The 14,764-nt window shown below is 46.8% G+C and overlaps 1 protein-coding gene across 3 annotated transcripts in view; it reads right to left on the minus strand.

Moving 5' to 3' along the window:
• Positions 1-14,764, minus strand: part of LOC144511906 (DNA damage-regulated autophagy modulator protein 2-like) — a 124,448-nt gene that overhangs the window by 12,826 nt on the left and 96,858 nt on the right. For all 3 annotated transcript variants that reach the window (XM_078242358.1, XM_078242356.1, XM_078242357.1), the window contains 3 exons: positions 14,169-14,346; positions 11,427-11,509; positions 799-891 (listed from right to left, as the gene is read on the minus strand). In XM_078242358.1, the coding sequence (XP_078098484.1) occupies positions 799-891; positions 11,427-11,509; positions 14,169-14,346 (354 nt within the window). The remainder of the gene's footprint in view (positions 1-798; positions 892-11,426; positions 11,510-14,168; positions 14,347-14,764) is intronic.

Genomic DNA, 14,764 nt, shown 5'->3' on the forward strand with positions numbered 1-14,764 from the left:
TGTCAGGGGAATTAGCAGGGTAAATGTGTGGTGTTATGGAAATAGGGCCTGGGTGGGATTGTGGTCGGTACAGACTCGATGGGCCGAATGGCCTCCTTTTGGACTGTAGGGGTTCTATGCTAATGGGGCAGCACAGTGGTTAGCACTGCTGCCTCACAGCGCCAGGGACCCGGGTTCGATTCCTGGCTTGGGTGACTGTGTGGAGTTTGTACATTCTGCCCGTGTCTGCGTGGGTTTCCTCCGGGTGCTCTGGTTTCCTCCCACAGTCCATAGATGTGCAGGTTAGGTGGATTGGCCATTCTAAATTAACGCTAGTGTCAGGGGGATTAACAGGGTAAATATGAGTGGTTACGGGAATAGGGCCTGGGTAGTAGGATGGTGGTCGGTGCAGACTGGATGGGCCTCCTTCTGCACTGTAGAGATTCTACGAGGGATATTGCGGGGTAAAGGTATTGAAGTGGATGATCAGCCACGATGGTATTGAATGGAGTAGACCCAATGGGTTGAATGGCCTACTCACGCTCCTATGTTCCTAATACCTGGAGTAGCAGCAGGATAGTTTCTGGGCTCTGCCTGGCTAAAGTAGGTCTGGTTTGGCACAGTTCAGCTCAGACATTGCGAGAGCCCTGGTGAACACTCCCACACGTAGTCTAATGCTGCTCTGACACACAAGTATATTTCTCCCTTCTTTTCAAGGCTCACTCCCATCTTGGTGAGATGGTGTTGCAGGTCACAAGTTGCTCTGAGCTCCACCAAAGTACATCAGCACCAACTTGAAACTCGCTGGGTGAAACTCACCTGGAAATCTCGAATATAGGTCAGGAAGAAGCTGAGGAAGGAGAAGGCAAGAGACCATTCCGAGGTCGTACTGACCAGATGCAACGTGTAGCCCTGTGAAAAGACAAACACTGGTCAGCGGCTAGGCCAGAATCTTAGTCCGTAATCACTGAGCCCAGCAACCAGAGCAATCTGCCCTCCAAACAGTGCAATCATCATCTCAGAATTACAGCTAGGCCACTCAGAAAGGGATAGCAGAAATCGGGAACTCTCTCCCAGAATACTGTGGCTGCTGCAGTAAAACTGAGGTGGGTGGATTTTTGTTGGATAAGGAGGAGAAAAGAACAAAGGTAAGAGAGATATTGTGAGCGTAGTCAAGGAGAAAAAGGAAGCATTTGTCAAAGTTAGGAGGCTGGGAACACACAAAGCAAGTGTGGGATACAAGGAAAGTAGAAAGAAACTTAAGCAAGGAGTAAGGAGGCTAAAAGGAGGCTAAAAGCCAGCCAGATCTGTAGGGATTCGCATTCTAATCAGTATTCTGTAACTTGATTTTGTGTCTCTGTGCCCTGTTTGAGAGCACATTTCCACTCCATCTGACGAAGGAGCAGCGCTCCGAAAGCTAATGGTGCTTGCTACCAAATAAACCTGTTGGACTTTAACCTGGTGTTGTTAAAACTCTTACTGTGTTCACCCCAGTCCAACACCGGCATCTCCACAACAGGGGAGGTCCCAAGGATTGGAGAATAGCCAATGTTGTTCCTTTGTTTAAGAAGGGCAGCAAGGATAATCGAGGTAATTACAGGCCGGTGGACCTTACATCAGTGGTAGGGAAATTATTGGAGAGGATTCTTTGAGACAGGATTTAGTCCCACTTGGAAATAAGTGGACGTTTTAGTGAGAGACAACATGGTTTTGTGAAGGGGGAGTCGTGTCTCACTAACTTGATCGAATTTTTCGAGGAAGGGATGAAGATGATTGATGAGGGTAGGGCACTGGATGTTGTCTACATGGACTTCAGTAAGGCCTTTGACAAGGTCCCTCATGGCAGACTAGTACAGAAGGTGAAGTTGCACGGGATCAGAGGTGAGCTGGCAAGCTGGATACAGAACTGGCTCGGTCATAGAAAAAAGAGGGTAGCAGTGGAAGGGTGTGTTTCTGAATGGAGGGCTGTGACAAGCTTTCCACAGGGATCAGTGCTGGGACCTTTGCTGTTTGTAATATATATATAAATGATTTGGAGGAAAATGTAACTGGTTTGATTAGTAAGTTTGCGGGCGACACAAAAGGTTGGTGGATTTGCGGGTAGCGATGAGGACCGTCAGAGGATACAGCAGGATATAGATCAGTTGGAGACTTGGACGGAGAGATGGCAGGTGGAGTTTAATCCAGACAAATGTGAGGTAATGCATTTTTGAAGGTCTAATACAGATGGGAAATATACAGTAAATGGCAGAACCCTTAAGAGTATTGACAGGCAGAGGGATCTGGGTGTACAGGTACACAGGTCACTGAAAGTGGCAATGCAGGTGGAGAAGGTAATCAAGAAGGCATACGGCATGCTTGCCTTCATAGGCCAGGGCATTGAGTTTAAAAATTGGCAAGTCACGTTGCAGCTTTATAGAACCTTAGTTAGGCTGCATTTGGAATATAGTGTTCAATTCTGGTCGCCACACTATCAGAAGGATGTGGAGGTTTTGGAGAGGGTACAGAAAAGATTAACCAGGATGTTGCCTGGTATGGAAGGCATTAGCTAGGAGGAGAGGTTGGAGAAAATTGGTTTGTTCTCACTGGAATGGAGGTTGAGGGGTGACCTGATAGAAGTCTACAGAATTATGAGGGGCATGGACAGAGTGGGTAGTCAGAAACTTTTTCCCAGGGTGAAAGAGTCAATTACTAAGGGGCACAGGTTTAAGGTACGAAGGGCAAGGTTTAAAAGAGCTGTACGAGGCAATTTCTTTTTAGAGGGTGGTGGGTGACTGGAACACGCTGCCGGGGGAGGTAGTGGAAACAGATACGATAGTGACTTTTAAGTGGCATCTTGACAAATTCACTAATAGGATGGGAACGGAGGTATATGGTCCCCAGAAGGGTAGGGGGTTTTAGTTAAGTCAGGCAGCATGGTCGGTGCAGGCTTGGAGGTCCGAATGGCCTGTTCCTGTGCTGTAATTTTCTTTGTTCTTTGTAAAATGCAGCTGAGAAAAGATCAAGCAAACTGCGTAAGGAGGGCTGAATGTCCCTTCTCATCTCCGTCTTTACTGGGAGACCCCTTATATTTAAACTATGTCACCCAATTTTAGTCTCATCCACAAGGATCCTTTCAGAATCTACCTCATCCAGTCTTCTCGGGATCTCAGATAAAATCACCCCTCATTCTCCTAAACTCCAATGGAGACAGGCCCAACCTGTCCAACCTTTCCTTATACAATAACCCCACCCTTATACAATAGCCTCACAAAAGGTTGCTGCAGAAAATTGGGGTACACGGAGTTGGGGGTGTTGGCGTGGATTGGGGATTGGCTATCTAACAGGAAGCAGATAGTTGGTTTAAATGGGTGCTTTTCTGGTTGGCAGTTGGTGACCAGTGGCGTGCCGCAGGGATCGGTGCTGGGGCCTCAACTGTTTACCATTTACATAGATGATCTGGAGGAGGGGACCGAGTGTAGGGTATCAAAGTTTGCTGATGACACGAAGATGAGTGGGAAAGCAAATTGCGTGGAGGATGCGGAAAGTCTGCAGAGAGATTTGGATAGGCTGAACGAGTGGGCGAGGATCTGGCAGATGGAATATAACGTTGGCAAATGTGAGGTTATCCACTTCGGAAGAAATAATAGTAAATTGGAATATTATTTAAATGGAGAAAAATTGCATCATGCTACTGTGCAGAGGGACCTGGGGGTCCTTGTGCACGAATCGCAAAAACTCAGTCTGCAGGTGATCAAGGCGGCGAATGGAATATTGGCCTTTATCACGAGGGGGATAGAATATAAAAGCAGGGAGGTCTTGCTGCAACTGTACAAGGCACTGGTGAGGCCGCAACTGGAGTACTGTGTGCAGTTTTGGTCCCCTTATTTGCGAAAGGATATATTGGCCTTGGAGGGAGTGCAGAGAAGGTTCACCAGGTTGATGCCGGAGATGAGGGGTGTAGCTTATGAGGAGAGATTGAACAGATTGGGTCTGTATTCGTTGGAGTTTAGAAGGCTGAGGGGTGATCTTATAGAGACATATAAGATAATGAAGGGGCTGGATAGGGTAGAGGTAGAGAGATTCTTTCCACTTAGAAGGGAAACCAGAACTAGAGGGCACAGCCTCAAAATAAGTAGGGGCCGGTTCAGAACAGAGTTGAGGGGGAACTTCTTTTCTCAGAGGGTTGTGAATCTCTGGAATTCTCTGCCCATTGAAGTGGTGGAGGCTACCTCGTTGAATATGTTTAAATCACGGGTAGATAGATTTCTGATCGATAAGGGAATTAAGGGTTATGGGGAGCAGGCGGGTAAGTGGAACTGATTCGCCTCAGATCAGCGGTGATCTTGTTGAATGGCGGGGCAGGCCCAAGGGGCTAGATGGCCTACTACTGCTCCTATTTCTTATGTTCTTATGTACATCCCAAGTGGACTTTCTGTTTCAAACACATTTATGACTTTTCTTAAAAATTGAGACCAAAGCCATACACAGTACTTCACTTGTGGTCTCACTAAGGCCCTGTACAGCCGTGGGAAAACATTGGTTTTAATTTTCCAAAATTCCCTAGATTCCCTGGAAAGGTCCCATCGGATTGGAAAACAGTGAAATATGATTCCTCTATTCAGGATAGGAGGGAGACAGAAAGCAGGAAACAACAGGCCATTTAACTTATAGTGGGGTATTCATAAAAGATGGGAGGGTGGCAAATGTTGTGCCTTTGTCTGAGAAGAGCTGCAGGGAAAAGCCTGGGAAAAGGCCCGGTGAGCCTAACATCTGTAAGTAGGTAAGTTGTTAGAAGGTATTCTGAGAAAGAGGATTGACAGGCATTTAGAGAGGCAAGGACTGATTAGGGACAGTCAACATGGCTTCGTGAGTGGAAAATCATGTCTCACAAATTTGATTGTTTTTTGAAAGGGTAACCATGAAGGTAGGTGAGGGCAGTGCAGTCGATGTTGTCTCCATGGACTTTAGCAAGGCCTTTGACAAGGTACCGCATGGTAGGTTTTTGCATGAGGTTAAATCTCATGGGATCCAGGGTGAGGTAGCGAATTGGATACAAAATTAGCTCGATGGCAGAAGGTGGTTGCAGAGGGTTGTCTTTCAAACTGGAGGCCTGTGACCAGCGGTGTGCCTCAGGGATAAGTGCTGGGTCCACTGTTATTTGTCATTTATATTAATGATTTGGATGAGAATTTAGGAGGCATGGAAAGAAGGTTATCTAGGATTGCAATGGGATCTTGACCAATTGGGCCAGTGGGCTGATGAATGACAGATGGAGTTTAATTTAGATAAATATGAGATGATGCATTTTGGTAAATCGAACCAGGGCAGGACTTAGTTAATGGAATGGCATTGGGGAGAGTTATAGAACAAAGAGATCTTGGGGCACAGGTTCATAGCTCCTTGAAAGTGGAGTCACAAGTGGACAGGATGGTGAAGAAGGCATTCGGCATGCTTTGTTTCATTGGTCAGAAGATTGAATACAGGAGTTGGGACGTCTTGTTGAAGTTGTACAAGACATTAGTAAAGCTATATTTGGAATATTGTGTACAGTTCTGGTCACCCTATTATAGAAAGGATATTATTAAGCTAGAAAGCGTGCAGAAAAGATTTACTCGGATGCTACCGGGATTTGATGGTTTGAGTTATAAGGAGAGGCTGGATAGACTGGTACTTTTTTCTCCTGGAGCGTAGGAGACTTAGGGGTGATTTTATAGAGGTCTATAAGAGGGTTGTGAGTGTCTGGAACGAGTTGCCAGAGGTAGTAGTAGGGGCAGGTACAATTTTGTCTTTTAAAAAACATTTAGACAATTACATGGGTAAGATGGGTATAGAGGGATATGGGCCAAATGTGGACAATTGGGGCTAGCTTAGTGGTTAAAAACTGGGCGGCATGGACAAGTTGGGCCGAAGGGCCTGTTTCCATGCTGTAAACCTCTATGACTCTATCTCTACTTTTATATTTCATTCCTAATTATTGCTGTACCTGCATGTACCAGGACACCCAAATCCCACACCTAGTTCTCCAATCTTGCTCCATTTAAACAATATGCTGCTTTAATATTCTTCTTGCCATAGTGGACAAGTTCACATTTTCACACATTATACTTCATTTTTTCCCATTCACTTAACCTGTCTGTACCCTTTGCCGTCTCTTTACAACCTATCCACAACTTAATTTCCTGCAATCTTTGTGTCATCAGCAAATTTAGCAACCATACATTTGTTTCTTCATCCAAGTCATTGATATTGATTGTAAATAATTGAGGCCCCAGTACTGATACTGTGGCACTCCACTAGTTACAGCTTGCTGACTCAAGAAAGACTAGTTTATCTCTCAGCTCTGTTTTCTGTTAGCTAACCAATCCTCTATCCGTGCTAAGATATTACCTGCTGCACCATGAACTGCTGTTTTGTGCAGTAACCAATGAGGCACCTTGTCAAGTGCCTTTTGGAAATCTAAGTACAGCACTTTCACTTCCTTATTTTCTATTATTAATTCCCCAGGCTCTATTTCCAGGGCAGGGTTCCCAAACTGGGTCCTGCAGAACCCCAGGGTTCAGTGAGAGGCCTCAAGGGATTCCTCCGCAGAAGCTCAGGGAGACACGTGACAAAGATCAGCAAAGAGCCAGTATTTCTTTGCTGAAAAAAAATGAAAAGTGCATTAAATGAGCGCGAGAGTCAGTTAAAGAAGAAAACTGCATCAAGATTCAGACAGAAAGAGTGGTGAGCAACGGTCACTAATCGGGAAAAAAAACCCCAAAAATCAAATTGTCCAATCAGAGGCCAGCCGCTCTGAACATTGACTTCTGAAACATAGAATCCCTACAGTGCTGAAGGAGGCCATTCGGCCCATCGAGTCTGCACCGACCACAATCCCACCCAGGCCCTACCCCCATATCCTTACATATTTACCCACTAATCCCTCTAACCTACGCATCTCAGGACACTAAGGGGCTATTTTAGCCTGGCCAATTAACCTAGCCCGCACATCTTTGGACTGTGGGAGGAAACCGGAGCACCCGGAGGAAACCCATGCAGACATAGAACATAGAACATAGAACAGTACAGCACAGAACAGGCCCTTCGGCCCACGATGTTGTGCCGAGCTTTATCTGAAACCAAGATCAAGCTATCCCACTCCCTATCATCCTGGTGTGCTCCATGTGCCTATCCAATAACCGCTTAAATGTTTCTAAAGTGTCTGACTCCACTATCACTGCAGGCAGTCCATTCCACACCCCAACCACTCTCTGCGTAAAGAACCTACCTCTGATATCCATCCTGTATCTCCCACCACGAACCCTATAGTTATGCCCCCTTGTAATAGCTCCATCCACCCGAGGAAATAGTCTTTGAACGTTCACTCTATCTATCCCCTTCATCATTTTATACACCTCTATTAAGTCTCCCCTCAGCCTCCTCCGCTCCAGAGAGAACAGCCCTAGCTCCCTCAACCTTTCCTCATATGACCTACCCTCCAAACCAGGCAGCATCCTGGTAAATCTCCTCTGCACTCCTTCCAGCGCTTCCACATCCTTCCTATAGTGAGGTGACCAGAACTGCACACAATATTCCAAATGTGGTCTCACCAAGGTCCTGTACAGTTGCAGCATAACCCCACGGCTCTTAAACTCCAACCCCCTGTTAATAAAAGCTAACACACTATACAGACACGAGGAGAATGTGCAAACTCCACACAGACAGTGACCCAAGCCGGGAATCGAACCCAGGTCCCTGGAGCTGTGAAGCAGCAGTGCTAACCACTGTGCTATCGTGCTGCCCCAATAGGTTTCCCACGTTCTGATAGGCTGACTAGTCAGCTCATGTGGAATCCCAACTCTGATTGGTCAATTTGAGCTTTGTGCTTTTGGTGCCGAGCAGGGTCTGGGCGGCTGGACTTTTGCTACCAAATAAACCTGTTGGACTTTAACCTGGTGTTGTTAAACTTCTGGCTGGAGAAGAAGCAGAGGAGAAAATGGATGGTGAGAAAAGGAGCAGCCAGAGGCAGCAGGGGGAGGAGCAGAAGGAACAGCCAGGGGCAGCAGGGGGAGGAGCAGAAGGAACAGCCAGGGGCAGCAGGGGGAGGAACAGAAGGAGCAGCCACACGCAGCAGGGGGAGGAGCAGAAGGAACAGCCACACGCAGCAGGGGGAGGAGCAGAAGGAACAGCCAGGGGCAGCAGGGGGAGGAACAGAAGGAGCAGCCAGAGGCAGCAGGGGGAGGAACAGAAGGAACAGCCACATGCAGCAGGGGGAGGAACAGAAGGAACAGCCACATGCAGCAGGGGGAGGAACAGAAGGAGCAGCCACACGCAGCAGGGGGAGGAGCAGAAGGAGCAGCCACACGCAGCAGGGGGAGGAACAGAAGGAGCAGCCACACGCAGCAGGGGGAGGAGCAGAAGGAGCAGCCACACGCAGCAGGGGGAGGAACAGAAGGAGCAGCCACACGCAGCAGGGGGAGGAGCAGAAGGAGCAGCCACACGCAGCAGGGGGAGGAACAGAAGGAGCAGCCACACGCAGCAGGGGGAGGAGCAGAAGGAGCAGCCACACGCAGCAGGGGGAGGAACAGAAGGAACAGCCACACGCAGCAGGGGGAGGAACAGAAGGAACAGCCAGGGGCAGCAGGAGGAGAGCAGAAGGAGCAGTGGAGGCAGCAGGGGGAGGAGCAGCCAGAGGCAGCAGGGGGAGGAGCAAAAGGAGCAGCCAGAGGCAGCAGGGGGAGGAACAGAAGGAGCAGCCACACGCAGCAGGGGGAGGAACAGAAGGAGCAGCCAGAGGCAGCAGGGGGAGGAGCAGCCAGAGGCAGCAGGGGGAGGAGCAAAAGGAGCAGCCAGAGGCAGCAGGGGGAGGAACAGAAGGAGCAGCCACACGCAGCAGGGGGAGGAACAGAAGGAGCAGCCAGAGGCAGCAGGGGGAGGAACAGAAGGAGCAGCCACACGCAGCAGGGGGAGGAACAGAAGGAGCAGCCAGAGGCAGCAGGGGGAGGAGCAAAAGGAGCAGCCAGAGGCAGCAGGGGGAGGAGCAGAAGGAGCAGGGGGAGGAACAGAAGGAACAGCCAGGGGCAGCAGGAGGAGGAGCAGCCAGAGGCAGCAGGGGGAGGAGCAAAAGGAGCAGCCAGAGGCAGCAGGGGGAGGAGCAGCCAGAGGCAGCAGTCCGAGGCAGTGGAGCGCAAGCAAAATTCGAAATCAGAGAAATTGTGCAATAATAAATTCCCATAGGGGAGGCTGTGTGAGGGGGAAGGGGGAAGGGGGCATGGGGCAGGCTGATGGGAGGAGATGGGGCATTGGATTTTGGGCTATGGGGAGGGGGGGTGGGGATGCGCATGTAGCTTTATACATATAGCTAGAGAAGACTTGTACACATTTAGTTTCTGTGATCATATCTATTTCACTGAGAAAAAAAAGCGTTTTCAACATGATAAGAATGTTTGGGGTTCTCAGAGGCTCTTGGGAGATCTCTCCTGGTCCCACGGCTGGGAAAATTCTGGAATTCCTGCTCCGAGGACAAGTTCATTTACTCTTTAAATACCCCCTGTAAAACCTCGAGCAGCTTTTATTTCTAGCTAGTTTTTTCTCATGCTCTAATTACTCCCTCCTTATTAATCTTTAAGTCATTCTTTGTGGTTCTTTATATTCTGTCTAATCTTCAGAGCTGCCACTAATCTTTGTGGAATTATTCGCTTTTTATTTCAATTTCATCAATCTTTAACTTCTTTAGTTAGCTACAGATGGTGCGTCCTTTCCTTAGAGTCTTTCTTTCTCACAGGAATATATATCTTCCGAGTAACTCAAGTATCTCCTTAAACGTCTGATCCGGCATCTCTACTGACTTATCCATGAATCTAATTTCCCAGTTCATTTTAGCCACCTCTGTGTTCGTGCCCTCATAATTGCCCTTATTTAAGTTTATAACAAAAGACTTAGATCCATTTCTCTCTCTCTCAAATTGAATGTGAAACTTAAACATATTATGATCACTGATACCTAGGGTCACTTTCATTATGAAGACATTAATTAATCCTCTGTGATTGCACATTTCCAGATCTCATCTAGCCTGCTCTCTGGCTGGTGCTAATACATACTGCTCCAAGAAACTGTTCCTAAAATACTTTATCAAATAATCAGCCAGACTACCTTTGCCAATCTAATTTGCTCAACCTATAAGTAGATTAAAATCACCTATGATTGTGGCTGTACTGTTCTCACAAGGCTCATTATTTCTTCCTGTACACCCTGACATACAACATTATTATTAGGGGGCCTGTACACAACACTCACAAGTGACTTCCCACTTTTGCTTTTTCTCATTTCTATGCAAACTGATTCTATATCTTGATCTGCGAAATTAAGGTCATCTTTCTATGTTGTATCAATGTCATTGTGAATTAACAGAGCCACCCCTCCACCTTCTCCTAGCTTTCTGTCCTTCCAAAATGTTATATACCCTTGAATATTCAGGTGCCAGTCTTTGTCACCCTGCAGCCATGTCTCAGTAATAGCTATCAGATCACATATATTTTTCTCTATTTCAGCTGTCAATTCTGTCTTGATATGAATGCTACGTGCATTCAGATACAAATAGGCCTGGCTCCACAGCACTGAGCAGTTTCCATAAAGCCCCTGGCTCACTTATTGCAAAATCCTGCTTGAATCCCATTACTTCCTATATGTGCTCTCGTGGGTGAGTAATGGGGCAAGTGTCCCGTGTGGTTTGTAACATTTACCCTCTTGTGGGGTATACCTCAGAATCTTGAGGCTCTCCAGTAGCTGTGGTGTAAGCTGGACGCTGGGAGCTGCCTCCAGCTGCAAGGTGGAATGTTGTGCTGGAGCACTCTGTCAGTATCACACATTTATACGTTATATTGTGCACAGTTGAAGTGTGTAGCGTCACTTTATTTTGTTCCAACACTGTGCCTTAAACTCAATATCAGAGAGCTGCCTTCACGAATCGTGTGCAATTTTCCATTCGAACATATGGCTCCTCCTGCCAATTTAGTGCCAAATTGTGCAAGCCAGTGGATTTTCCAGCCTAAAAATCGGTATGTGTGTATAAACGGCTTCATTAGCTTTTTCTTAGAGTCTGATATTCTGACAAATCTCTGAACTGAGAATCCCAACAGATTTCATTTGTTCTTCGCTAAGTGCTGGAGAACCTGTGATGCCCGTTGGTATCAGGGCCACGGTCGGGGGAGAATAATGATTCAAACCATCAAACATTTGCACCGTCGACACAGCCTGTGTGGGATTAAGACAGGGTTTCCCAAACTGTGGGGTGGGGAATCAAGGTGCATTGGCTGCTCTCCGTGGCATGATTCCTGCTGTAAATCATCTTGTGAAAGGAGGTATTTTTCTTTGGGAGATCTCAACGTTTTCATCTGCTACGCCAATGCTCAACTCCTGTTCTGCCTCTCCCACTCCCACTCAACAACTCCTGTATCCCCAAATGTTCACTTTGGATCAAAGCTTACCTTCTCTGTAGGGTTCCAGTGCAGCTTCTTTGCCATGTCAATGGTTGGGATTGTTGTGTATAGAGTGACAGAAGAGACGAACACTGGAAAGATGGGAGTCATGGAAATGACACAGAACTTCAGACAACTTCCCAAAGCAGTGACTGTATCAATCTTAAACTGGAACCACCTGAACTCAGCAAAGATCAATGAGCATATTTAAACTGAACCAGAAGACAGGAAGAGAAGCAGAACATTGATGTGATTCTCTAAAACATTGATTGATAGGAGCAGGTATAGGCCATTCAGCTCCTTGACCACATCTCCACTTTCCCACTGCAGCTCCATCTCCTTCAATTCCCCTAAGAGTGTATCTATCTCAGTTTGAACATACTCAATGACTGAGTATCTACAGCCCACTGGGTATTCAAAAGATTCACAACCCTCTGAGTGAAGAAATATATCCTCATTTCACTCCTAAATGGCCAAGTCCTTATCCTAAGTCTGTGACTCCAAGCCAGGAGAAACAGCCTCTCAGCAACTGCCTTCCCAAGCCCTCTAATAATTAGACCATCTCTTATTCTTCTAAACTCCAGACAGTATCAACACATCAATCTCTCCTCTTAAGACATCTCTCTTATTCCAGGAATCAGTCTGATAAACCATCATTCTGCCCCCTTTGAAGGCAAGTATATCATTCCCGAGTCTAGAGACAAAGCTGTATGCGATACTCCAAGTGATCTCAACAAAGCCATTTGGAATAAGCCAATAATGTAGCCCTGAGGATCTGGATGCAGTGTTGAAAAAAGTTCAATGACCTCACACAAGTAGTCAAGGTTAGTAAATGCACTTTTTTTGCACGCATCTCCATTCCCGTAAGTTCAAGGGTTACAGGCTTGAAACGATACACCGGACATCTGGTTTGACAAAGATCTGCTTGGAGCACATGAAGCACCATGTGGTCCTGTTTACATCTGTTAAAACTGCTCCTTATTCCAGCAAGATCTTAGAATGCAAAAGTAACCCTGGCTTCTCTCCTCTATGGCAAACAATCTTCTTAAACTCCTCTCCACTATTCCCTCCACCCTCACCTCCAACAAGTGCAAAAAGCCCATGGATTTCATTGTTAAGAAGATTGAAACTGTCCAAACAGCTATCTGTCTCTGTCACTTCCCTCCTTTCCATCAGCAAGCCTGCTCAAACTTCCTCTAAAGCTCTTTCCCTGCCCTAGCCTTGAACGTGTATCATCCTCTACTTTCTCTCCTAACTCCCCTCATGCCAACTCCGAGTTCATCTTGCCCAATAGACCCACCTTCTGCTCCCTCAACACTATTCCCACTGAACTGGTCACCCAAGTCCCCTCGCTGTCCCCATATTCCCTGATATTAATGCTTCTCTCTCTTCAACTGTTGTTCCTCTCTCCTTCAACCATGCTGTCCCTTTCCTTAAAAAAAACTTTGACTCCAACATCCTTGCAAATGTTTTCTCATTCTACATGCTGCCCCTGGGTGACTTTATCTAAACACAGTGACGGTCTTCAGACGTACGCTGCTAGCATCCAGCTCAAGCTCACCACCATCTTTCTCAACTCCTTCACTCTCTCCATGTTATATCAAGTTGTCTGTCTAAGATCCAGGAGAGGATGAGCAGGAGTTTCTCCAGTTCATTATTTAGAAGGCACAAGCGTCATCTTTGGTCTTTATTTTTATATGTTCATGGGATGTGGATGTCACTGATTAGGCCAGCAATTGTTCCCTTGAGAAGGTGGAGGTGAGCTGCCTTCCTGAAACGCTGCAGTCCATGTGTGCTTCTAGGTGGTAAAGGTTACAGGCCTGGAAGGTGCTATTGAAGGGGGCTTGGCAAGTTGCTGGAGTGCATTTTGTGGATGATATATGCTGCTGCTACTGTGCGTCGGTGGTGGAGGAAGTGAATATCGAAGGTGGTGGATAGGCTGCTGATCCAGTGGGCTGCTGGATATTGCTGAGCTTCATGACTACTGTTGGAGTCGTACTTTTCTAGATAAGTGGAAAGAGTATTCCTTCACACTCCTGATTTTTGCCTTGTGGATAGTGGACATCCTATGGGGAGTCAGGAGATGAGTTCTCACTACGGAATTCCCACAGTTGCCTACAAAGTTTGGTTAATAGAGCTTTTAGTCTGTTCGTTACAGTAAACATCTTAAAATGTGAAATCTTGTCATGTAATTTTTTTCAACTATTACCTGGAAGTCTGAATTTCCTTTTTGAAATTATCAATCACCATACGCGCCCCTGAACCCAGACAATCCCCAGATTATAATCCCCCTGAATCCCAGACAGTCCCCAGATTATAATCCCCCTGAATCCCAGACAGTCCCCAGATTATAATCCTCCTGAATCTCAGACAGTCCCCAGTCTACAATCGTCCCCAGTCTACAATCCCCCCCTGAATCCAGACAATCCCCAGATTATAATCCCCCTGAACCCAGACAGTTCCCAGATTATAATCCCCCTGAATCTCAGACAGTCCCCAGTCTACAAACTCCCTGAATCCCAGACAGTCCCCAGTCTACAATCCCCCTGAATCCCAGACAATCCCCAGTCTCCAATCCCCTTGAACCCAGACAGTTCCCAGTCTACAATCCCCCTGAATCCAGACAGTGCCCAGTCTACAATCCCCCTGAATCCAGACAGTCCCCACCTCCCATTTTGACACTCTCTGGACTGTCAGGAAGGTCCTTTCCTGATGGGAGACTCTTAATACGTTGACCTTTTGTAAGGATACTGCTGATGATGCTTCCTGCACACCAAATTAAAAGCACACAGCGAATCCAGAAGATTCCAATGCCATGGACGAGGGGCTGCATCTTGTATGATAGAATGGTCTGCAGGAGCATGTAAATAATCCCGATCCCAAATGTCAGCACAGCGCCAAAGACATGGACTTGAATGATCGTGGTCTTCTAAAGGGAAGAAGAACAGAATAACAAAATGATAAAGAGACACATGAGGCCTTAGGGAACTATCATTGAGTCAAAGTAACGTTGTCTCAGAGTTTTCAGAAATGGTGCTGCTTCGCTCACCATTTGTGCTGTGATCCTACTGGGTGTGAGAGCGTAAGGAGGTTCACAGCTTCTCCACATACTGTAGCATGGGTCATCATTAATGATTTCCTGGTGTCCATCAATACTGCCCTCAAACATACTGGGACTGAGGATTTGTTTGGTCGTACACAACTTGAGTAATGCTTCAACCAAACAGAGTTGACTAGTCTTTTCGGAACTTAAACATAAACTGTTCACTGTGCATTTTCCATGGCCAATCAGAGCCCACTTGTGAACCTATCAGTACTCTTTCATCAAGCTGTTTAAATGTTGCTCT

Source organism: Mustelus asterias, chromosome 25, assembly GCF_964213995.1.
Source record: "Mustelus asterias chromosome 25, sMusAst1.hap1.1, whole genome shotgun sequence".
Lineage (NCBI taxonomy): Eukaryota > Metazoa > Chordata > Chondrichthyes > Carcharhiniformes > Triakidae > Mustelus > Mustelus asterias.